The sequence below is a fragment of the Hemitrygon akajei genome, chromosome 3, assembly GCF_048418815.1.
Source record: "Hemitrygon akajei chromosome 3, sHemAka1.3, whole genome shotgun sequence".
NCBI classification, from domain to species: domain Eukaryota; kingdom Metazoa; phylum Chordata; class Chondrichthyes; order Myliobatiformes; family Dasyatidae; genus Hemitrygon; species Hemitrygon akajei.
In genome coordinates, this window is record NC_133126.1 from 150,273,989 (window position 1) to 150,298,803 (window position 24,815).

At 38.8% G+C, this 24,815-nt stretch overlaps 1 protein-coding gene across 3 annotated transcripts in view; it reads right to left on the minus strand.

Annotated features, from left to right (window-relative positions):
* Positions 1-1,135: 1,135 nt before the first annotated feature.
* Positions 1,136-24,815, minus strand: part of pdcd10a (programmed cell death 10a) — a 42,179-nt gene continuing 18,499 nt past the window's right edge. For all 3 annotated transcript variants that reach the window (XM_073041034.1, XM_073041031.1, XM_073041033.1), the window contains exons 3-8: positions 24,064-24,117; positions 18,940-19,057; positions 14,911-15,037; positions 6,969-7,047; positions 2,055-2,137; positions 1,136-1,581 (exon numbers count right to left, since the gene is read on the minus strand). In XM_073041034.1, the coding sequence (XP_072897135.1) occupies positions 1,500-1,581; positions 2,055-2,137; positions 6,969-7,047; positions 14,911-15,037; positions 18,940-19,057; positions 24,064-24,117 (543 nt within the window). In that variant the 3' untranslated portion in view covers positions 1,136-1,499. The remainder of the gene's footprint in view (positions 1,582-2,054; positions 2,138-6,968; positions 7,048-14,910; positions 15,038-18,939; positions 19,058-24,063; positions 24,118-24,815) is intronic.

The window sequence follows — 24,815 nt, forward strand, 5'->3', positions numbered from 1 at the left end:
AGCGCACCTGATTAAAAGCCGCTGGCTCTAATTTTAGAAATAAAATCAATTTTTTAATTGTACAGGCCGCACCGGATTTTCGGCCGCAGGTGTCCCACGTTGTAATATGAGATATTTACACAGAAAGATATTACACGTGAGGATTTTTTAAACTTTTAATTAAATCCATATGGTAACAAAAACAAATACATATTGCAAATGCTTTTTTTCGAACCGTGCCCGTAACGCGGCTACTTTTAAATATACGTTGCATATACTTCTTTACTGAACAACATTCCAATATCTCCTAACGACTGGTAAAAAATATATATACTGCAGCCTACCAGGAAAAGTTATTGATCGCCTTTAACTTAAAAGCAGCGTTCGCTCAGATCCAAAGCCGCTCGCGTAATGCGCTCCCTCCCTCCGTCCCGTTTTATCGCAAACGGCATTTTTCCCACAAGACGCGGCGAAACCGGGTGTGACTTCATAGCATCCCGCGATGTAGTACAGAAAACAAATATAGTTAAAACTCTTCTAACTTTAACTAGAAAATGAATTACTAAGCGAAAATATTATAAACTAAATAACTGCCATAAAGGCAGCACAATGCTTTTCTTCGAGTGTTTTCCATGTTGATGAGGGTGAGTACAAATGACTGATTTACAATAATTTATTTGTGAAAGTGCGCTTGATTTATCGTACAATTTCATTGGACCTCTGTGAACTACTCATCAATTTTATTGGTCTACTGTTACGAGGCAAAATGTTTACGAGGCGGCATGAAAAAAAATCATGTATTAGCCGCTCCGTTTTAAAGGCCGCAAAGTTCAAAGCTGTTCAAAATGTGGGAAAAAAGTAGCGGCTTAAAATCCGGAATCTACGGTATATGCATCCATGTGTCAAATCTTGGTAATCTCATACAAGCAAATTTATCAGCTCACATTTAAGCATCTGAGGAGTACTCCAGACTTGCTGCTTCTACTTTTAAATTAGTAAAGCCGTGAAGTGATTTGTAAATAAAAATTCCATGATGAACTAATGCTAAACAAACATTTGTACAATATGTGCAAACTGTTGGGTATAACAAAGTCACCTGCATCATATTTAGCTTTCCCACCCATCCCTATTGTGTATTTGCAGCTGAGACAAAAGACAATTTACAATTTCAGATTTATTTGCCACTAATTATGTTAAATACATAACTTGTCTCTTTGCCAGCAAGTTAACTTCAGAAACAGAACACCGATATTTACACAAAGGAATGTTACATTACGATATGTTAAGGCGCAAATTCTTTTGGCTTCATTGAATACTATAGCAAAAGTTATGCAATATTTCTTAATGAGAAATCATGAATAGCTACAATGTTTTACAAAAATATGGTGCAAGTTGACAATTATTTTATTCAACACCTTCAAGTCTTGAAATAGATGTTTTAATTTATACAGTTCTATTTAAATTTACATAAAGGTCAACCTTTTAAGGTTGAACATTAAAAAGCTTCACAAATGCAGCTCCTAAGCAACAGTTTTGAATGTCTGCAGTATCAAGTTGGTTTGGTGGATTAGCCGGTTGGCGCTCATGAATACATTGAGTGCCCTGTTTAAAAGACAAAAGCATATTTTAATTGTCTAATAAAAATACAGAATTTCAATTTTTAAAATCACAACTCTAATTACACAAAAATATTTTGAAATCATGGGTATTTAAAAACTATTACAAAATACTGACTGGCCACTGCACAATTAGAAATATGAACAAATAAAACCTGGACACATTTCCATGTGAAGAATCACATACAAAATATCAAAATTTAAAAAAATGCTATTGTTTACTCTCAAGCCATACAAGATGTTTAGTTTCAATGTCATTTTCTAAAATAAAACAAGCTTGCAGTATTTGCATGGAGAAATAGGAAGCAAAGGGCTATTTCTGCAAATTACCAAATTTTCTATTTAACCGTAGTATTAATGGCATACAAAATACATTAACAATGCCAAAACAAAACTTTTTTAGACAAATATTTCCCACAGAATGAATATAAATGGTTTCTTTTAAACTGAAAAACTTACTTTCCATCTTTGAAGTAGGTTTTTAAAGTATCACTGAAGCTTTTGGAGTACTTGACAAATTCCTTCTTTTGGTGTTCAAGTGCCTGAAAGCAATAAAATTTTGAATTTGCATAAAAAATAATTTTAGACCTGCACAATTGTTGAGAAGCTTAAGAACAGTTTGATCCTTAATGTTCATTAAATTTTCAAAAATTATTAGCATTATTTGAAACACGATTTATTTACAAACCTCATTTCCAGAAAAGTTGGGATATTTTCCAAAATGCAATACAAACAAAAATCTGTGATATGGTAATTCACGTGAACCTTTATTTAACTGACAAAAGTACAAAGAAAAGATTTTCAATAGTTTTACTGACCAACTTAATTGTATTTTGTAAATATACACAAATTTAGAATTTGATGGCTGCAACACACTCAACAAAAGTTGGGACAGAGGCATGTTTACCATTGTGTTACATCACCTTTCCTTTTAACACTTTTTAATCGTTTTGGAACGGAGGATACTAATTGTAGTAGATTTGCAATTGGAAATTTTGTCCATTCTTGCTTGATATAAGACTTCAGCTGCTCAACAGTCCGTGGTCTCCGTTGTCTGATTCTCCTCTTGATAATGCGCCGTACATTTTCAACTGCAGATAGATCTGGACTGGCAACAGGCCAGTCAAGCACATGCACTCTGTGACTACAAAGCCACGCTGTTGTAGCCCGTGCAGAATGTGGTCTGGCATTGTCCTGCTGAAATAAGCATGGACATCCCGGGAAGAGACGTCGCCTTGATGGCAACATATGTCTCTCTAAAATCCTAATATACGCCTCAGAGTCAATGGTACCTTCACATACATGCAACTCACCCATGCTGTGGGCACTGATGCACCCCCATACCATCACAGATGCTGGCTTTTACACCTTTCGCTGATAACAATCAGGATGGTAGTTTTCATCTTTGGCACGGAGAACTCAACGCCCGTTTTTTCCGAAATCTAGCTGAAATGTGGACTCATCTGACCACAGCACACAGTTCCACAGTCTTTCGGTCCATCTGAGATGAGCTCGGGCCCAGAGAATTTGCCGGCGTTTCTGCATAGAGTTGATGTATGGCTTCCTCCTTGTGTAACACAGTTTCAAGTTGCATTTCTGGATGCAGCGATATACTGTGTTAAGTGACAATGGTTTTCCGAAGTACTCCCGAGCCCAGGTGGCTATAATTGTCACAGTAGCATGACGGCTTCTTAGACAGTGCCGCCTGAGGGCTCAAAGATCACGCACATTCAACAGTGGTGTCCGACCTTGCCCTTTATACACTGAGATGTCTCTGAATCTTTTCACATTATGTACTGTAGATGTTGAAAGACCTAAATTCTCTGCAATCTTGCATTGGGAAATGTTCCTTTTGAACTGACTAACAATTCTCTTATGAATTTTGGCACAAAGGGGTGAGCCACGAACCATCCTTGCTTGCAAAGACTGAGCCTTTGATGGACGCTACTTTTATACCCGGTCATGATACCTCACTTGCTACCAATTAGCCTGCTTAATGTGGAGTCTTCCAAACCAGTGTTACTTGAATATTCTGTGCACTTTTCAATCTTATTTTAACTCTGTCCCAACTTTTGTTGAGTGTGTTGCAGCCATCAAATTCTAAATTTGTGTATATTTACAAAATACAATTAAGTTGGTCAGTAAAACTATTGAAAATCTTTTCTTTGTACTTTTGTCAGTTAAATAAAGGTTCACGTGAATTAACATATCATAGATTTTTGTTTTTATTGCATTTTGGAAAATATCCCAACTTTTCTGGAAATGAGGTTTGTATTTAGCAACAGTGTAGAGTAGGCCCTTCAAGCCACACCTCTCCAGCAACCCTCAACAGACCCGACTAACCTTAACGTGAAACAAATTACAAAAGACAATTAACCTACCCAGTACATCTTTGGATTGTGGGAGGAAACTGGAGGACCCAGTGAAAACCCAACTATTCCACAGGGAGATGTACAGAGACTCCTTACAAAATGGTGCCAGAATTGAACTCCAAGAAGCCCTGAGCTATTCTAGCATTGTGCTAATTGCTATGCAACCAGGGCACCCTGAACTTAAAATATAAAATGCTCAAAGTCAATTACAACAGATGTGTTAACACCCAGAAAGTATTCCAACAAGGTGTCTCATGGAGCTCAAGAATGCCAGTTCTTTCCTGTACAATACTTGACTTACTCTATCATGCATCTAATTGCACATGTACCACCGCTACCTTTTGGGGATCTACAGACATGGTAAAGGAACTGTTATGGAAAGGTTAGGTTATAAACAAACACGTTCATACCTCACATTTTTCACAAGGAAATTCAATGTATTTTGAAACACATGATCTTTCAGCATTCTAGAGTGCTATAGTTCCCAATCTTTAACATATGCATTACTTTAAATATCACTGATTAACAGTTGCAAGGAAAACTTTGTGAACCTTTTGCAGTTACCTGAATTTCTGAAATACTCAATGTGGTTTAATCTTCATCTGAGTCACAATAATAGACAAACACAATCTGCTAAACTAATAACACTAACAATTATACTACTTCTCATCACTACTGAGCACACCATTTAAACAATCACAGTCCAGGTTCAACAAAGTATGTGAACCTCTGGGGTACTGCATTCTATAAAAGCTACTTGGAGTCAGGTGTTCCAATTAATGAGATGAGATTGGAAGTGTGGGTTGCAGAGGTGCCCAGTCCTATAAAAACAACACACAAACTCAGGTTACTGACAGAGACTGCTCTTCTCAAGAAAGATTGTTTATCTGCACTATGCCTCAATCAATACAGCTTTCAGAAGACCTTAGAAGACCAATTGTAGAGATGCATGAAGCTGGAAAAGGCTACAAAAGCATTTCTACAGACCTGAGTGTTCTTCAGTCTACAGTAAGAGAAACTGCCTACAAATGGAGGAAATTCAGTACTGTTGCTGCTCTTCATAAGAGTGGGCATCCTGCAAAGATCACACTAGAAGGACAACATTCCATGCTGAATAGGATGATAAAGAACCCAAGGGTAACAACAGAAGTCCTGAAGAAATCTCTAGAACTTGCTAAAGCCTCTGTTCATCCATCCAGTATACGAAAAACACTGAGGAAGGACACCATGGAGGAAACCTTTGCTCTCCAAAAAAACAACATTGCTGCACATCTCAAGTTTGCAAAAGACCACCTGGTTTTTCCACAATGTTTCTGAGACAATGTTCTGTGGACAAATGAGACAAAAGTTGAACTTTTTGGCAAAAACGTACACTGGCAGCTTGGAGGAAACAGGCCACTGCACACCAACGTTAAATTCTCAACCCAACTGTGAAGCATGCTGGAAGAAGCATAATCTTTTGGGGCTGCTTTCCTGTTTCAGGGCCTGGATAACTTTCAATCATTGAAGGAACAATGAATTCAAAATTGTATCAAGACATTCTAGAGCATATCAGGGTAGCAGTCTGTCACCTGAAGCTTAATAGAAGTTGGATGATGCAACAAGACAATGATCCAAAACACAAGAGTAAATCAACAACAGAATGGTTTAAAAAGAAAATCCATGCTTCAGAATGGCCAAGTCAGAGTTCAGACTTTAACCCAATTGAGATGCTGTGGCATGACCTGAAGAGGGCTGTTCATGCTAAGAATCTCAGAAATATTGATCAACTGAGTTTTGTACAAAGGAATGGTCTTAAATTCCTCGTTGCCATTGCGCAAGTCTGATCAGCAGCTACAGGAAGCGTTTGGTGGATGTTCTGCTAAAGGAGGTTCTAACAGTTATTAAATACAAGGGTTCAAATACTTTTTCCAGCTTGGATTGTGAATGATTAAGCAATGTGTTCAGTAAAGACATGAAAAGTACAATTGTTTGAATGTTACTAGTTGAGGCAGATTGTGTTTGCTTATTATTGTGACTTAAATGAAGATCATTCCACATTTTATGAGTAATTAATACAGAACACCAGGTAATTGCAAAAGGTTCACAAACTTCTTGCAACTGTATGTGGCATAACTTTTACATCCATAATTATTCAAAATATATCACTCCTTTATCAGATCAAACCTATAGGTTAATGTACTCAGCATGAGTGTATGAACATCCAAATGCCTCTGTCGATGACTATTAGGAACTGATAACTCCATAGCACTGTAATAGCATTGGTAGATTTGGGAACAGCTTCTTTCCAACTGTGATAAGACTGCTGAATGGATCCTACCTGGATCTGGGCCGTACCTTCCAAATATCCGGACCTGACTTGCACAACCTTACTTTCCCTTTTCTGTTTTTTTAAATTTATGATTTATAATTTATATTTTTATTATATTTACTATTGATTTGTACTCCAGGAAGCACAAAGCACAGAATCAAATATCACTGATGATTGTACGCTCTAGTATCAATTGTTTGGCGACAAGTAGTAGTAATAATAATAATAATAATAATAATGTGTTATAATTTGTTCCAATTTAATTTAAATACACTAGTTGTTATTCAGTTAAACTGTCGTTTATTTTCTATAACCTTCTAACTATCGCCATGAAACTTTGGCTAACCAGGACAACTTAATTAGGCCAAAATGTACTGGTCCCAATTAACTGGAATCCACTGTATATAAAATCAGAATATACTGCCTATCAGTTCACACAAGTATTACTATTGAATAAGTTCAAAATTATTTTATATACATTGTATATACGTCCGTCTTTTATCAGCACAGGAGTCAGACTGAAATAAAACTTAGTAATATAATACAGCTTCACAATTTCTTTTGAAACAAATGTGTTATTCAACTTTTCACCAGAAGAGTTTCATGACAAGGCAAGGACAGCATGAACAAAACATGGCAGTATAAGCTGGTTACATTTGTCCTGACAGCTCCCTATAGCCGAAAACTCACCCTGCGGTTCTGGTACTGGTATTTTTTGATAACATTATTCACAGTGTCGAGCAGCTCCTTTATTGCACTCGCAATATCTCTGCAAAGAAAAATAACCACATGGCATCAACAAATCTAAAGGAATTTGTTTCAATTCCACTAAAATGTTTTAACAAAAAGGCATTTTTTTAAATCTAATTTGAGGAGTCAGGAAGGCATTTACCATTGGTGAGGTAAAGAAAAAAACATTTTAAAAGTCACTTAAAAGCCCTGAAATTTGAACCCAACAAGTTAATTCACAACTCTACATGTGCAGAATTTCCAATCTAAGATGCACCATAGAATGATCACTCCTAAAGGTTAGCCACAAGTTGAAATATACAGTAACGGGATGAGGCGAAGTAGGTTTACCTGTGTTAATTGCGGAAAGGAAGAATGTGTGTGAAGCCGGTGTTCTGTGCTTGGTGTCAAATGTGGGTAGTTCTGGAGTTTCCCAGCCTCCCAGATGGCCATATCTGCACCCGGTGTGTCGAGCTGCAGCTCCTAAGGGACCACGTTAGGGAACTGGAGATGCAGCTCGATGACTGTCGTCTAGTTAGGGAGAGCGAGGAGGTGAGAGAGAGGAGTTATAGGCAGGTGGTCACACCGGGGCCATGGGAGACAGACAAGTGGGTAAAAGTCAGGAGAGGGAAGGGGAAGAGTCAGGTACTAGTGAGTACCCCTGTGGCTGTCCCCCTGAACAATAACTACTCTTGTTTGAGTACCGCTGGGGGGAGGGGGGAGGGAAGGCCTACCTGAGGGAAGCAACAGTGGCCATGCCTCTGGCACAGAGTCCGGCCCTGTGGCTCAAAAGGGTAGGGAAAGGAACAGAAAGGCAGTAGTGATAGGGAGACTCTGCAGTAAGGGGGCCAGACAGGCAATTCTGTGGACGCAAGAAAGAAACTTAGATGGTAGTTTGCTTCCCAGGTGCCAGGGTCCGTGATGTTTCAGATCATGTCCACGATATCCTGCAGTGGGAGGGAGAACAGCATGAGGTTGTGGTACATATTGGTACCAATGACATAGGTACGAAAAGGGAAAAGATCCTGAAAACAGAGTACAGGGAGTTAGGAAGAAAGTTGAGAAGCAGGACTGCAAAGGTAGTAATCTCATGATTACTGCCTGTGCCACGTGACAGTGAGTACTGGAGTAGAGTGAGGTGGAGGATAAATGCGTGGCTGAGGGATTGGAGCAGGGGGCAGGGATTCAGATTTCTAGGTCATTGGGAACTCTTTTTGTGGCAGGTGTGACCTGTACAAAAAGGACAGGTTGCACTTGAATCCCAGGGGGACCAATATCCTGGTGGGGAGGCTTGCTAAGGCTACCAGGGAGAGTTTAAACTAGAATTGTTGGAGGATGGGAACTGAACTGAAGAGATTAGGGAAGAGGCAGTTGGCTCAGATAAAGAAAGCTTGGAGACAGAGTGTGAGGAAGCATAGGCAAGTGATAAAGAAGGGACGAGTTCAGACCAACATTTTAAGATGTGTCTATTTTAATGCAAGGTGTATTGTGAACAAAGCAGATGAGCTTACAGCGTGGATCAGTACTTGGAGCTATAATGTGGTGGCCATTACAGAGACTTGGATGGCTCAGGGACAGGAATGGTTACTTCAAGTGCTGGGTTTTAGATGTTTCAGGAAGGACAGGGAGGGAGGCAAAAGAGGTGGGGGTGTGGCACTGTTGATCAGAGATAGTGTCACAGCTGCAGAAAAGGTGGACGTAATGGAGGGATTGTCTACGGAGTCTCTGTGGGTGGAGGTTAGGAACAGGAAGGGATCAAAAACTTTACTGGGTGTTTTTTTATAGGCCACCCAATAGTAACAGGAATATAAAGAAGCAGATAAGGAAATAGATTCTGGAAAGGTGTAATAATAACAGGGCTGTTGTGGTGGGAGATTTTAATTTCCCAAATATCGCTTGGCATCTCCTAGAGCAAGGGGTTTAGATGGGGTGGAGTTGGTTAGGTATGTTCAGGAAGGTTTCCTGACACATTATGTAAATAAGCCTACAAGAGGAGAGGCTGTAACTGATTTGGTATTGGGAAATGAACCTGGTCAGGTGTCAGATCTCTCAGTTGGAGAACATTTTGGAGATTGTGATCACAATTCTATCTCCTTTACAATAGCATTGGAGAGAGATAGGAACAGACAAATTAGGGAAGCATTTAATTGGAGTAAGGGGAATATGAGGCTATCAGGCAGGAACTTGGAAGCTTAAATTGGGAACAGATGTTCTCAGGGAAAGGTATGGAAGAAATGTGGCAAATGTTCAGTGGATATTTGTGTGGAGTTCTGCATAGGTATGTTCCAATGAGACAGGGAAGTTATGGTAGGGTACAGGAACCATGGTGGACAAAGGCTGTAAGTAAATTGAGTCAAGAAAAGCTTACAACAGGTTCAGAGAGCTAGGTAATGTTAGAGATCTAGAAGATTATAAGGCTAACAGGAAGGAACTTAAGAAGGAAATTAGGAGAGTCAGAAGGGGCCATGAGAAGGCCTTGGCGGGCAGGATTAAGGAAAATCCTAAGGCATTCTACAAGTATGTGAAGAGCAAGAGGATAAGACGTGAGAGACTAGGACCCATCATGTGTGACAGTGGGGAAGTGTTTATAGAACCAGAGGAAATAGCAGAGGTACTTAATGAATACTTTACTTCAGTATTCACTATGGAAAAGGATCTTAGTGATTGTAGTGATGACTTGCAGCAGACTGAAAAGCTTGAGCACGTAGATATTAAGAAAGAGGATGTGCTGGAGCTTTTGGAAAGCATCAAGTTGGATAAGTCACCAGGAACGGATGAGATGTACCCCAGGCTACTGTGGGAGGCAAGGGAGGAGATTGCTGAGCCTCTGGTGATGATCTTTACATCATCAATGGGGATGGGAGGGTTTCCGGAGATTGGTGAGTTGTGGATGTTGTTCCCTTATTCAAGAAAGGGAGTAGAGATAGCCCAGGAAATTACAGACCTGTGAGTCTTACTTCAGTGGTTGGTAAGTTTATGGAGAAGATCATGAGAGGCAGGATTTATGAATATTTGGAGATGTATAATATGATTAGGAATAGTCAGCATGGCTTTGTCAAAGGCACGTCGTACCTTACAAGCCTGACTGAATTTTTTGAGGATGTGACTAAACACATTGATGAAGGAAGAGCAGTAGATGTAGTGTATATGGATTTCAGCAAGGCATTCGATAAGGTACCGCATGCAAGGCTTATTGAGAAAGCAAGGAGGCATGGGATCCAAAGGGAAATTGCTTTGCGCATCCAGCACTGGCTTGCCCACAGAAGGCAAAGAGTGGTTGTAGACAGGTCATATTCTGCATGGAGGTCAGTGACCAGTGGTGTGCCTCAAGGATCTGTTCTGGGACCATTACTCTTCATGATTTTTATAAATGACCTGGACAAGGAAGTGGAGGGATGGGTTAATAAGTATGCTGATGACACAAAGGTTGGGGGTGTTGAAGATAGTGTGGAGGGCTATCAGAGGTTGCAGCAGGACATTGATAGGATGCAAAACTGGGCTGAGAAGTGGCAGTGAAGTTCAACCCAGTTAAGTGTGAAGTGGTTCATTTCGGTAGGTCAAATATGATGGAAGAATATAGTATTAATGGTAAGACTCTTGGCAGTGTGGAGGAGAGGAATCTTGTGGCCCCGAGTCCATAGGATGCTCAAAGCAGCTGCGCAGGCTGACTCTGTGGTTAAGAAGGTCTCTGGATACAGAAGGTATATGGTGTATTGGCCTTCATCAATCGTGGAACTGAATTTAGGAGCTGAGAGGTAATGTTGCCACTATATGGGGCCCTGGTCAGACCCCACTTGGAGTACTGTGCTCAGTTCTGGTCGCCTCACTACAGGAAGGATGTGGAAACCATATAAAGGGTGCAGAGGAGATTTACAAGGATGTTGCCTGGATTGGAGAGCATGCTTTATGAAAACAGGTTGAGTGAACTCGGCCTTTTCTCCTTAGAGCGACTGTACACTGTCTGGGTCAGACGTTTTCTGTGGATTCACTGTGTTGAAGGATCTTCTCACATCGGCTTCAGGGACTGAAATTACAGGGTCTTAGGGGGCTGTGGGCAATCTTACAAATGCCACCATACCTAGTTGGTCAAAGTGAGCATAAAAGGCATTTAGCTCACCGGGGAATGAAACCTTGCCGTCACACGTCATTTAGTTTCATTTTGTAGGAGGTGGTAACATTCAAGCCCTGCTGTAACTGTCAAGCATCTTCCTGTGATTCAAGTTTGATCTGGAATTGCCATTTTGCATGTGAGATGGTTTTCCAGAGGTCGTCCCTAGACTTTGTGTATTTTACTTGGTCACAAAACCTGAATGTCACTGATCTGGCCCTCCGATGGATTGTGGATCTCTTGGTTCATCCAGAGCTTCTGGCTGGGGAAGACTCTGAATCATTTTGTTGGGACATACTTATCCACAACTGACTGTCTGTGACAACCATAGCATATTCGTTCAGATCCTTTGACGAGTCCTTCAACATGGCCCAGTGCACTGATTTGAAGCAATTCTGTAACTGTTGCTCTGCCTCCCATGACCACATTTACCATCCAGGCCATGCTCTCTTCTTGTTGCTGCCATCAGGAAGGTGGTACAGGAGCCTCAGGACCCACACCACCAGGTTCACAAACAGTTATTACCCCTCAAATTCACTCGTCCATCACTGAACTGTTCCCCATGACCTACGGACTCACTTTCAAGGATTCTTTATCTCATGTTTTTGGTATTTATTGCTTATTTATTATTACTTTTTATTTTTCTTTCTAGACCAAAATGTGGTTTAGCTATGTAATGGTAGACATTCCTAATCATAGAGTAACAGAGGTTGAGTGTGTCAGGACCACTGCTGATATAAGTTGATGATAATTGGGCAGATATTTCTTCAAGCAGAACTGATTGAAATCCCCAGCAAAGATTTGAAAGTCATGGGGTAGGCAGTTTCTTGTTTGCTGATCACAGCACTCAATACATTGAGTGTTGGTTTAACAGCTGCCTTTGGTAGTAGGCAAATTCTCAGAGACGAGAACTCTCTTGGTAAGTAGAATGGACGGCACTTAAACAATGGATTTCCAGGTCAGGAGAACAGGCGTGCAACAATACTATTTTGAGGGACCACCACAAAGAGTTCATCATAAAACAGACCCCCACTTCTTGCTCTCTTCAAATCGGCTCTCAGATTTGACCACCATATTCAGTGTGTCTGAGGTGAGCTATGTCTGTGAAACAGAATGCAGCAAGTCATCATTTCCCTTCGATACAGCAATCTTGCCCTTAGGTCCTCTATCTCGTTCTCCAATGACTGTACATTTGCTAACAAGATGCTGGGCAGAGAATTTTATACAGATGTTTTAGTCTGGCTTTGAGTCCCCCTGCCAATCTCTCTTCTGGCCATGGCAATGAACCTTCATCTGCTTACAGGTGCCATGCCTGCATATTGACAGTCAAGTCTAGTGAGTCATTCAGTTCATAAATGAACTAATTCATTTGGACAGTCAAAAAAGTACATTACTTAAAGGGAAATCACCAACTACAAATTGCAGTGATTGTACTTCATAAAAAGTGTACCTACAAGTTTTGTGAGTTACACACAAACTGTCACCATATTGCCAACGTCATTTGAATGGCTGGTATCACAAAATGCCCGCAACTTTAGATTAATCAACATTTGATCCTCAATAGCTTTTAAAATGTATTAACATAAAACAAATATTGAACAGAAGTTAATGCAAGTTACTTACTGTCAGACACAGCAGCCTTACAAAGATTAGTGTATTCATTTGGGTTAGAACAATCATAATCAAAGGAGGATGACAAAAATCAGTGTTTGCACAGCTATCCATTTTACAACTGTACCTCAACACACTAAACATTCAACAATTCAAATAACCTGTTTTATCTGAACGTGATACTAAAGAAAGAGAGGGGTTCAGCTGAGGATTTTAAAAGGGAGTAGTTTTTCCACAGAAATCTGTACTGGGAGCAAGGTTCACCACTTGAAAAGACTTTTGAATGAGCCATTCAATTTTACAATGGGGTGGGGATTGGGACAGTTTGATGAAAGCTACAAAAAATACACACACTTGAAGTGACCTTATTAAAATAAATTTTAAGATTTGATCAAAACAGAAATATCCATTTAAAAAATCTAAGCATAGTGCAAAAGGATTAGGAATACAGATTCACAGAAATGGGGCTAGAACAGAGAGAAACATCAGGGAAGGTTTAAAATGTATACTTTGAAGGTCAAAGTATTCCCAAATATTTTTTTAAAATATTTGATTTGAGCCAGTATAATGGAGATCTTCACATGAAAAGAGCTCAAAAGAAAGGTCATATGTACAAGTCTCTGTAACTTGCGTCCAGCAAGTATCTCAGTGGATCTGTACCTAAAATCTAAACAATACTTCTCCAATTTGGGGGCAAACTATTTGAGGGTAGCTCACAGACACATCAAAAGTTTTACGTGGAGTCAGAAAGAAATATAAGGCAGACATTAATGTTACAAAAAAGAGATATTTTGAGTGAGGAAAGAATTTTAAAAGTAGAGCGGGTTAGGGAAGAAATTTCAAGGTACACCCTCTGGAAATGAACGGACAACTTCCATTATTAGGCTAAGATTAGGCTCTCAGGAGGTCAGAAAATGGATGCCGATATTTTGGGTGATGTGGAGCTGAAAGAAATCAGGAGTCTATGCAGGAATGTGAAAATCAAGGCAAGAATGTTAAAACTGATGCGTTACTTAATTGCAAACCGATATAGGTCAGAAACTACATGTGCAGTGGATGATTGGTATCTAGCATGATTTTAAATAATAAGAAAAATTATGAATGACAATTTACAGAAAAACATGTAACAATTCATTAATACCCAAAGTACAAATGATTTCAGTTACAGATAACCTAAACAAAGTGGTTATCTATATCTGAATTCAGACCAAGAGCACTAAGGATAAGAGTAACTAACCATGCAGATTAGTTAGGATGGATGAGGTGATATGTCAATATTGACATGGGTTTGAGCTAGCTTAGTGTGTTGTGACAGCAGAAACATAGCTGGAATATTTCAAACCTGGAAAACATGGGCATGAATTTGGACAGTATGTACAAGGACAAGAGGAAAGGGAGGTCAGAGATGGGGTGATGATTAGCAAGGATGGGATCAGAAAATCGAATAGGTAAGGGATTAGAGATTCTATTTTTTCCTGAAGATCATGACATCTTCAGAAGGTACTCTGCCCAAGCATAGAAAACTATCAGCTATTTTGGGAGCCAGAGAGGAACAATGGCATGCAGAGTGAGTGTGAATAACGTTGAGATGATCTTATCGGCCAGATAGACTCAGAGAAGGCATGAGGGGGAGATAGGACAAACAATTAAAGATGAAAGCTCAGGCCAAATGACAGCAGCAGAAAGAAGCAAGGCAGGAGAGGCACAGGCAGCTGATCTGATGATGGACAAGCTAAATAACTGGCCCCTATGGGACAGTATTAGAAATACACACATTAAAAGAAAGATTTTAAGACAAACTTCTTGAGTAAAGAAACAGCCTGGGGTTATTTTGCACTACACAAACTCTGGAACATAAGCAATTTGAAAGATGGGAATAGGAGAATGGCATCATTACATTCAGCCATACTGGCAAAAAAAGGCTAACTTTGTTACATGGCATACTTGTGCAAAAGTTTCTATTGCTTACAATTTAGGGAGAGCAATGAATACTATTCAGGGGGAATCATTCAAGCAGAGGTGTGGCTCAGCAATTTGACAGTTGCAGAAATGTAATTTTGAGTACGAGAGCGAATGAAAAGAACGATGCACTTATAGGATTAGAAAGGGTGGAGAAGAAAATTAAGTTAGTTACACAATGAAATTTTAGATCAGTCTGACTGACCTGAGATACACAATACCTACTTGATTGTCTGAAGAAATCGGACCCTATCGTTGATCTCATCAGGAATTTTGCTGAGAATGTTTTTCAGTGCTCGTGCTTTGTCATTAAGTTCCCGAAATTCTGGTTCTTGCCTGTCGATCATATATTCTATGAAGAGAAAACTGCATGCATGAGTAAGAAAGCACTAGCAGAAATCATTTAGATACATTTACATTGCTGTATTTCTCTCAAGGATTTACAAATGAACCACCTTTTGTGCAACATGAGGAATAATATGATTAGAATTTTCATGATATCAGGCTTCTGCTGATTCACTGCACTCTGAAGATGCTCTTAAATTTTACTTTATTTGTACCATTGACCACTAATGACTAAATGAAACCAAATCTTCATTCAGATGCTCAACTGGGAATAAGACAGGAAACATGTATTCTCAGCTGCTAACTAAAATGGTTACAAAGTTTCTTCAGTGCACTTCTGATACTGAGGTCCTACAATAGAGTATTCTAGAAGTAGCTCTTGAAATTGTACTAGAACATTAATGCTAAAATGAGGAAAATCAGATTGGTGTTGAATCCCAAGAGTTTGTAGAATGCTTCTGAAATGGCTTTTTATAGCAGCTTGTGGTTGAGCCCACTACAGGAAAGGCAATTCCAGACTGGATGTTGTGTAATGAACCAAATTTGAATAGAGAGCTTGAGATAAAGGAACCCTTAGGAGACAGTGATCATAATAGAATTCACTTTGCAGTTTGAGGGGGAGAAGATAAAGTCAGATGTATCAATATTACAGTGGAACTAAGGGAGTTACAGAAGTATATGAGAGAGAGAGACTGGCAAAATTGTTTGGAAGAGGACACAAGCAGAGATGACAGCAGAACACCAATGGCTTGAATTTCTGGGGGCAATTTGGAAGGCGCAGCATAGATCTAACCCAAAGATGTATTCTAAAGGATGAGGCAACTGCAGCTGACAAGGGAAATCAAAGACAGCATAAAAAGGGAGCAGGCATATAATACAGCAAACATTACTGGGATTGGGAAACTTTTAAAAACAGAAAGTGAGTATGCAGAAGAACTCAGATAGGAAAATGGGCCAAGAAGTGGCAGATGGAACATAGTGTAGGGAAGTTACACTACCAAAGTCATGCACTCTGGTAGAAGGAATAAAGGTGTAGACTATTTTCTAAGCAGAGAAAATTCAAAAATCAGAGGTGGAAAAAGACTTGCAAGTTCTTGTACAGGATTCCTTAAATGTTAACTTGCAGTTCGAGTCGTTGGCAAGGAAGGCAAATGCAATGCTAGCATTCATTTTGAGAGGACTAGAATACAAGAGCAAGGATGTAATGTTGAGGCTTTATAAGGCATTTGTTAGACCACAGTAAGGCCCCTTATCTAAGATATGCTGGCATTGGAAAGGGTCCAAAAGGAGTTTCATGAGAATGATTTCAGGAATGAAAGGGTTAAAATGTGAGAACTGTTTGATGGCTCTGGGCCTGTACTTGTTGGAGTTTTGAAGGATGATTTGAGGTCTAGCACCAGAAGACACAGCCTCAGAAACAAGGGACACCCATTTAGAATGCAGATGAGGAAGAATTTCTTTAGTCAGAAAGTAGTGAATCTCTGGAATTCATTGTCACAGGCAGCTGGAGGCCAAGTCATTGAATATATTTAAAGCATAAGTTAATAGGGCCTTGATTAGTCAGGGCGTCAAAGGTTACAGGGAATGAGTTGAGGGATAATAAATCAGCCATGATGAAATGATGAAGCAGACTCAGTGAGCAGAATAGTCTAATTATACACATGCTTATGGCCTTCCTCACACTCAATTTTTCATTTGACTCCTCCCACTTTCTCCAAACCCAAGGCATCTGCATGGATCCTAGCTCTGCCTGCCTTTTTGTTGCCTACATGTTACATGGCTTTACTTAGCACTCTCCAACTCCTTCTGTGCTACATTGATGACTGCATTGGTGCTGCTTCATGCACCCATGCTGAGCTCAATTTAATCAATTTTGCCTCCAAATTACAACCTGCACTTAAATTCCCTCGGTCCATTTCTGACACCTCTCCTCCTCCCACCCCTTACTCAATCTGTTTTCATTTCTGGAGACCAGGCTGCTTACTGATTATCTTTTATAAATCTACTGAGTCTCACAGCTACCTTGAGCTATCTTCCCATCCTGTCAATTGCAAAAAATGCCATTCCCTTTTCTCAGTTCCTCCATCCGTGCCACATCTGTTCCAAAATGAGGCTTTCCTCTCCAGAGCATCAGATGTCATCCTTCTTCAACTACTGATGCCACCCACACCTGCATCTCTTCATTTCCAGGACATCTGCACTCACCCAATCTTCCACTGCTTTAAGAGAGAGAGTTCCTCTTGCCCTTTCCTACCACCCCATGAGCCTCCACATCTAGCAATACTTTCTCTTCAACCGGATCCAGCTACTTAACACATCTTCACCTCCCCAACTCACCTCTTTCTTTGACAACTGTTCTCTCCGTGACTCCCTTGTCCATTCGTTTCTCCCCTCCAGGCACTCATCCCTGCCAGAGGTAGTACACTTTCACTTTGTCCTTCATTTCCACTCAGGGCCCTAAACAGTCTTTCCAGCTGAGACAACACGTCACTTGAGTCTGTTGGGGTTGTCTACTGTATCTGATGTTCCCAGTGTGGCCTCAACATCAGTGACAAGCAGGATTTCCTGGTGGTCAATCATTTTAATTCCCCTGACCATTCCCATTTCAACATGCCCATGGCCACCTTTGCTGCCACCAAGAGGCCACTCTCAGGTTGGAGGAGCAACACCTCATATTCCATCTGGGTAGCCTCCAACCTGATGGCATGAACGTAGATCTCTCCAACTTACAGTAATTTCTCCCCCCCCTACTAGATTTTTCCTTTGCCCACTCTAGCTTCCCTCTTACAGCTTCACTTCTTACCTGCCTATCAACTTGCTCTAGTACCCCCCCCATCCTCCCTCTCCCATGGCCCACTGTCCTGTCTGATCAGATTCCTTCTTCCTCAGCCTTTACCTCTTCCACCTATCATCTCCCAGCTTCTCCCTTCATACTCCTTCCCCACCTATTAAACATCCCCCTCAGCTGTTTTCACCCATCACCTTTTAATTTGTACTCCTTCTCTCCTAACACCATCTTATTCTGCCTTCTTTCCCCTTCCTTTGCATTCATGATAAAGGGTCTTGGCCCAAACCACTGGCTTGTTATTCCTTTCCTTGGATGTTGCCTGATCTGCTGAATTCTTCCAGTATTTTATGTGGGTTGCTCTGGATTTCCAGCATTTACAGAATGTCCTGTTTACTCGTTCTAGGCTTTACAAATTTTCAATTAAGATTTTTCCAGGAATAACTCCGTTTCATAAATGGGAACAGAGGTACACCTTTTGTAACCTCTGATTTGTACCAGAATATTTCAGTTACATCTGCAGGTAGCTGATGAAAATTCAGACTGCATACGCAAGGCTATTTCCAAAGATTCAATTTAGAGCCATAAAAAGAAAACCAACAATGACTAATGACTGCAATGCCAAGTTTAACTCTATAAACTACTTTTCAAACATTTTATACCAGCATCCTTGTACATGTCCATTAACCAGGTATTTGCTTACACCTTTGTATAATTAATTTTGTATAGAAAGTGAAAAGTTGCAAGGATCCTTAAAACCAAAACATAGCAAATACAAAAATCTGAAATAAAATTTATTAGAGATTCACAACAAACTGGAGAGTGGAATAGATTTAATATTTCAAGTTAACTCCCTTTCATCAGGAAAAGGTCAACTTAAGGTCTTGATGAAAGACCTGACCCAAAATATTTTCCATTTCTTCTCCAAAGATCATACATGACCCGAGTATTTTTAATTTTTTAGAAGACCACTATTTCAGGACGTTAGCAAAGCACCTTTTCAGTTTTATACAGCCTCATTTAATCAGTTGCTTCTTTTACTGCTATACTATATTGTCATCAATTAATCATAGCTCAAATCTTTAAAACTAATTTTGATGTTGAGTGTCTGTTTTGTGTCATACCTTCAACATCGTCACTAGCCATCCGCAGCAATGATTCAGTGAAATTAACTTCCACACAATTTTTTTCCAGGATCTTAGTTATGATGTCTTGAGTGAGACCAGGATTTTCTTTTTCAGCCTAAATTAGAAGAATTCATGCATTGAATGATCATTTCCTGGACATAACTACAAAATTCATGTTCAACCATTCCTGAAATATGAAAGGCTAAAATACTTCAATTGCACAAGAGAAAAAAAAGTTAGTCAGTTAGTCATAAATATCAAATATGCTTTATAGCAGTTTTGTAGAAGTTTTTTTAATGCAGATTTTCTTTATGAAGAATGTTGTACACTTCCATCCTACATAATCTAGTCAGTCATTTGCCCATCACTTGGAATCAAATGCACATGTTAACCCTTTCATTCCTGGAATCATTCTCTTGATCCTCCTCTGGACCTTCGCCAACAACAGCACATCTTTTCTTACAGAAAGGAGCCCAAACTAGTTTGTGAAAAGAGTAAAAATGTCTCAACTTCTTTAAATATTTTGTTTTTGCAAACCAATCATACAGTTTGGATTATGTTATAGAAGAAAAATTATAGCTCAAGCAAAGGTCTAAAAAAAAACATCAGGTCGATTAGAAAGAATGATTATTCCACATAACTCCAGACAATTAATACAGAAATGCATTTAAAACTATACTTCAGCAAATATGTTACCTAAAGAACTGAAAAGGTTCTTTTTGCTACATACTGAATCCTTTATACAGAGATATCAGAAATATAGCAAAACACAGACATTGAACAATTACATGAACACCTATCATTTCTGAAACCCTCTGTGCTCTTATTCTGCCTCAAAGCTTTGATGTGCAAATGAATAACTTGCAAAATGAGAAAATACTATCCAGCCTTTGTCAATTGCTATCCATACCATTTTTTTTTAAACATACACTTTTCTTTAATAACAATACAAATGTGTTAGGCAAAAATAAAACATTAGTCCTTTATCAACTTAACAGTGTCAACCCACTGAAAGGCATGAAACTAATTCCTGAAGATAATTTACATTCATTTATAAGGATTTGTTTAAATAATCACAGTTGAAGCATTTACATTCTTGTTTAAATTTTGTAAGCAGTTCTCCATGTGTGGTCTCACTAATACCTTATATAACTGAATCATAATCACCCTACTTTTGCATTCAATTCTTCTTGCAATAAACAATTCTGTTAGCTTTGCAAATCTCTTTGTATCTGCATATATGACTTTTACAGCTCATGCATTAGGACATCCAGATTTCTTTGAATGCTGCAGCCTCTCATATTTCTTGATCTTTACCCATTAAGTTGATCATCAATAACCCTTTGGACATACCCTCTCACACAATCTGTGTTAGTCGGCAAGTCCATACAGCACAGGCTACAAGACTATAAATACGAGATGGAAAAAGACCTGCGAAAATAAACAAACATGTGGGAGAAACTATAAGGAGAAATAGCATAGAATGAAAAGCCATAGAAGGACAGGTATGCTTAAAGTGACAAACTGCCAATTTTAATGCTTTAAATGTTTAGGAATGTATAATTTGCTTAGGTACAGAAGCAATATTCAAAACATAGGTGGATAGCTGCCTTTTAGAAACAGGATCTACGAGGATGAGGCTGTGCAAGAATAAACAAGTTATATCCAGTAATTAATCATTTTGCATTGTTTGAACTTTTTAGTTAAAATTGAAATATTTTCAAAATGTGCATAGCTCAGATGTATCGATTAAGTTGTAAAGTGTGTATAATGCAAAGAAACTGAATTTAAAACTTTAATAAAAGAACATTAAAAATATCTGCTACATTAACTGAAATATTTGTCATGGCTGATTTGTGCATCCCACAAACAGCAAGTTCACATGTACATAAAAACTCTCTCCTCCCATGGCTCAATAGTACACAAGGAAACAACAATGTTTTCCTATATGGTGCGTTTTCTAGAAGTTACTCTTGAAATTTTTGCTTCAAATTTAAAGCTACTTGAATGAGACAGGCAGCATAGGGTAGAAATTCTGATTAAAAAGTTCTGCTAATTTACTAGTACTCCCCCTTTTATTGCAATTTTATATAAAAATAAAGCAAATCAATTTGGATTGGTTACTAACAGTAAAATAAAAGCCTCTTTTCCAGAACTTTTAGTATTTGTTGCAACTAAATCTGTCATCCAGGTTAAAACATTCAGAAACAAGTTTTTAAATGCTGCAGTTTATACAACTGGTATTTCAGTGGTAACCATTGACTTGCATGACTTCAGAAGGTCAGAAATTTCCTCAGGTTTCCCAAGTGATGTCATTGTTCTGTTATAGTGAAGTCACACACAAGAACATAAAAATAGAATCAGAAGTTGATCAGGTTAGTCACTTGCCTACTACACTGAGCAAGATCATGGCTGAACATTTACAAAATTCCATTTTCTTTCTACATCTTTATAGCCTACACATTCCATCATTAGTCAAATATGTACAAATTTCAAATAAACACAACTAAGTATCTAAACCCAATTAATACAAGAATTCCAGATAACCAGTCTTCAAATGTGAATAAATTAACTTGGTCTTAAATAGATGACACCCTATCCTGAAACCTTGATTGCAGGATCTGCACTAACCTACAAAGACAATTCTTTTCAAGCATTCATCTATTCACGGCCATTTTTCAAAAAACAGAGCCATGAAATGTCATTCAAAGAATGTAGGTCTACATCGCTGGCTCTCTCATCATTGAACTGCCTCTCTATGCTTGGAAACATAGTAAACCTTTCAGCAACATCTCAAAAAATGTTATTTAGTTTAGGAAACCAAACAACATGTAGAATTCTAGCAACACACACAAAATGCTACTGGAACACAGCAGGCCAGGCAACATCTATAAGGAGAAGCACTGTCGACATTATAGAATTATTTAGTTTAGGAAACCAAACGATATGTAGAATTCTAGCAACACACACAAAATGCTGGTGAAACACAGCAGGCCAGGCAGCATCAATAAAGGAGAAGCACTGTCGACGTTATAGAATTCTATTATATATGAAAGAATTATATAGAATTCTAGCCATGGTTTCCTATAAATTCAACCATAGATCTTTTGTACTGAACGCAAAAGCTTGGGAAAATAAACAGAAGGAAGAATTGGCCACTCACCTGCTTGAGCCTGTTCTGCTTATCCAATAAGATCATAGTTGATCTTTAAACACTATTAGTAGCCAAGAGTGTACGAATCTCAAATTAATAGCAACACCATTTTCCTGTACTAATGCTGTATCTGTAAAATATTCTTTATATTCGGATACCTATTGACCTCTACTTCTGAGTATTCTCAATGATTGACATTAACCATCCACAGCACTCTTTAGGTGGTAAATTCTAAGATTCACTAAACTGAGTGAAGAGATCTCCTCTGTCCTGAAGGGCTGATTCCATTTGAGATTCTGATTAAAAGACAAAACTACTTTGTCAGAGCCTGTAAGAATTTGGTAAATTTCAAACTGATCACTTACATTTTCCAAAACTGTATGGGTCTAGGCTGTTTATTCTCTCCTCATAGTAAGAATTCCAAGAATTAAGTTTATCAACCTGCTTCTTTATTACAAGTGCATCATTTCTTAGGCTGAAACGGTATTCCAGGGAGACCTTTCATGCAAGCTCTACAAATGCAAATCATGACTGAACATTGACCACCTGTGGCACTGTGAAAGATGATAAAGAAAGATGTCTGCACTAGGGATCCAAGATATCTGAAAGGGTTGGAAGTCTTTTCCCAAACATGTAATTTGGAGGAGGGAGCCAGGTTCCTATAGGCAAATAGAGAATTAAGCACAAGGTTCCACAGGAGTAACAAGTTTTTTTAATTTCAATTATCTTCACATAAAAGCAATTATGAGCCTGAACCGCTTGAGGAACAAAATGACCCAACCTTGGCAAAATCCAAAGATACAAAATTCACATTCTAACCTATTAAGTAGACACGTAAATTTACTTGATTTTTAATGTTTTGAGTCAACAGTAATACAAAAGCGAATCTTTCCACTTTTGTTCTTTGAATATCAATACAGAATGTGATACCCATATCTAGTATGTAGGATGAGATGCACAAATTCCATTTCACTTAGAAGGTAGGAGGTATTTTCCTTAACAAGATATTACGTTATCCACTTTAATAATATTATGTACCATGTGGTACAAAGCATGGCATTCCTAAATGAAAGAATGCAATGCCGAGATTTCCTCAAAAAAAACTTCCCCACAAGGAGCAAGACAAATTTGAGAAGTCTACAGCTAAGGACCTAACCTTGGGTCCTTACATAATCAAATTATAAAACATTGCGATATTCCATTCTCAATGTAAATGAGAACTTTGATAGTGCAAGGAAGAACTAAATATATTGTGCCTTAAAAACAATCCAAAGCTTTAAAGTGGTTTTTTGCTGGAGAAACAAAAGACCACTTAAAGTTAGAAACTGAAAATATCATTATGGGACAGAGCACAAAGGGTTCCATTGAAGCACTATGAATGACAATAGAATGTCAATCTGGCCCTGTGGTATACGCAAACTAACTGATCAACACTTAAAAACAATTGCCCTCAATTCAATCATCATCATTAGCATGGAATAAAGAATATTAGAGCTATTTTTAAGAGATCATCATATTCCCCTCCTTCCATGGTCTTCTGTCCTCTCCTATCAGATTCTGCCATCTTCAGCCCTTCAGCTCTTTCACCTCTGATCTCTCAGTTTCTTACTTCATTCCACCCTCCCCCACCCATCCACCTGTCACCTGACCTGGTTTCACTTATCAACTGCCATCATTTACTCCATCCCCTCCCCCATCTTAATCTGGTTTCTTCTCCCTTCCTTTCCAGTCCTGATGAAGTCTCATCCGGAACTGTTAGTTGTTCATTTCCCTCCACAGAAGCTGTCTGACTTGTTAAGTTCCTCTATTACTGTGCATTGCTCAAGATTTGGGCGAAAGTATTTTCACAACCACACTATTCTTCAAATTTCTGAAATCGAACACAAGCTGAACAGCTAAACAAGATACAGGTTAAAATATAAATTACCATTGCAAAATGAATTTTAATTTTTAATAATTAAGCTTACCTTTATAAAAGCTGCTCTGAGAGTTTGCGCAGCAGACAAATTAACTTGCTCCAACTGTAAAAAAGTGAATATTTTAGTCAAGTTTGAATCCGTTACAACTTCTACATTTCAAAAACACAAACTTAGAAGTAGATGTGCATAAGTGAATTGATCTGTTCACTTCTGAGAAGTAGTAATGATGAACAAAGAACCTGAAAAAGTAATCTTATGCCAATATTCACTGTGGAAGTCACCAGCAGTATGCCAGAAATATATAAGAGTTGGGCAGTTGTGAGTGTAATCACCTCTTCTAAGGTGGTGTTTGGAAAGCCGAAAGGTCTGAAAGCGGTCAGTCACCTATAGACCAGACAAATTACACCCCATGGTTCTGAAAGAGATAGCCTTTCAAGAATCAGTAGACCTAGAAATGATTCCAGAGCACTGGATAAATCATAAATGTCACTCTGCTCCAAAAGAGGGAAGCAAAAAACAGGAAATTCTCATCAGTTAACCTGATTTCAGGTAAGATTTTAAGGGATGATTTTTTGGAGTACTGGAAGCACACAAAAATGGCTGAAGTCAGTATGATTTCCAGAGGGGAGATATTGCCTGACAAATCTCAGCAGGTAGGGCTGGAAGCAGGGAATCCGTTGAAGAAATTGCATAGTGTTGAAAATGGGCAAAGTAATTAAAGTTATTCATTTCAAGATGGCACTGGTGAACCATGGCATGTTGCAGGCTGCTTACAAAGCTTCTAAATATACTTCTGAAGT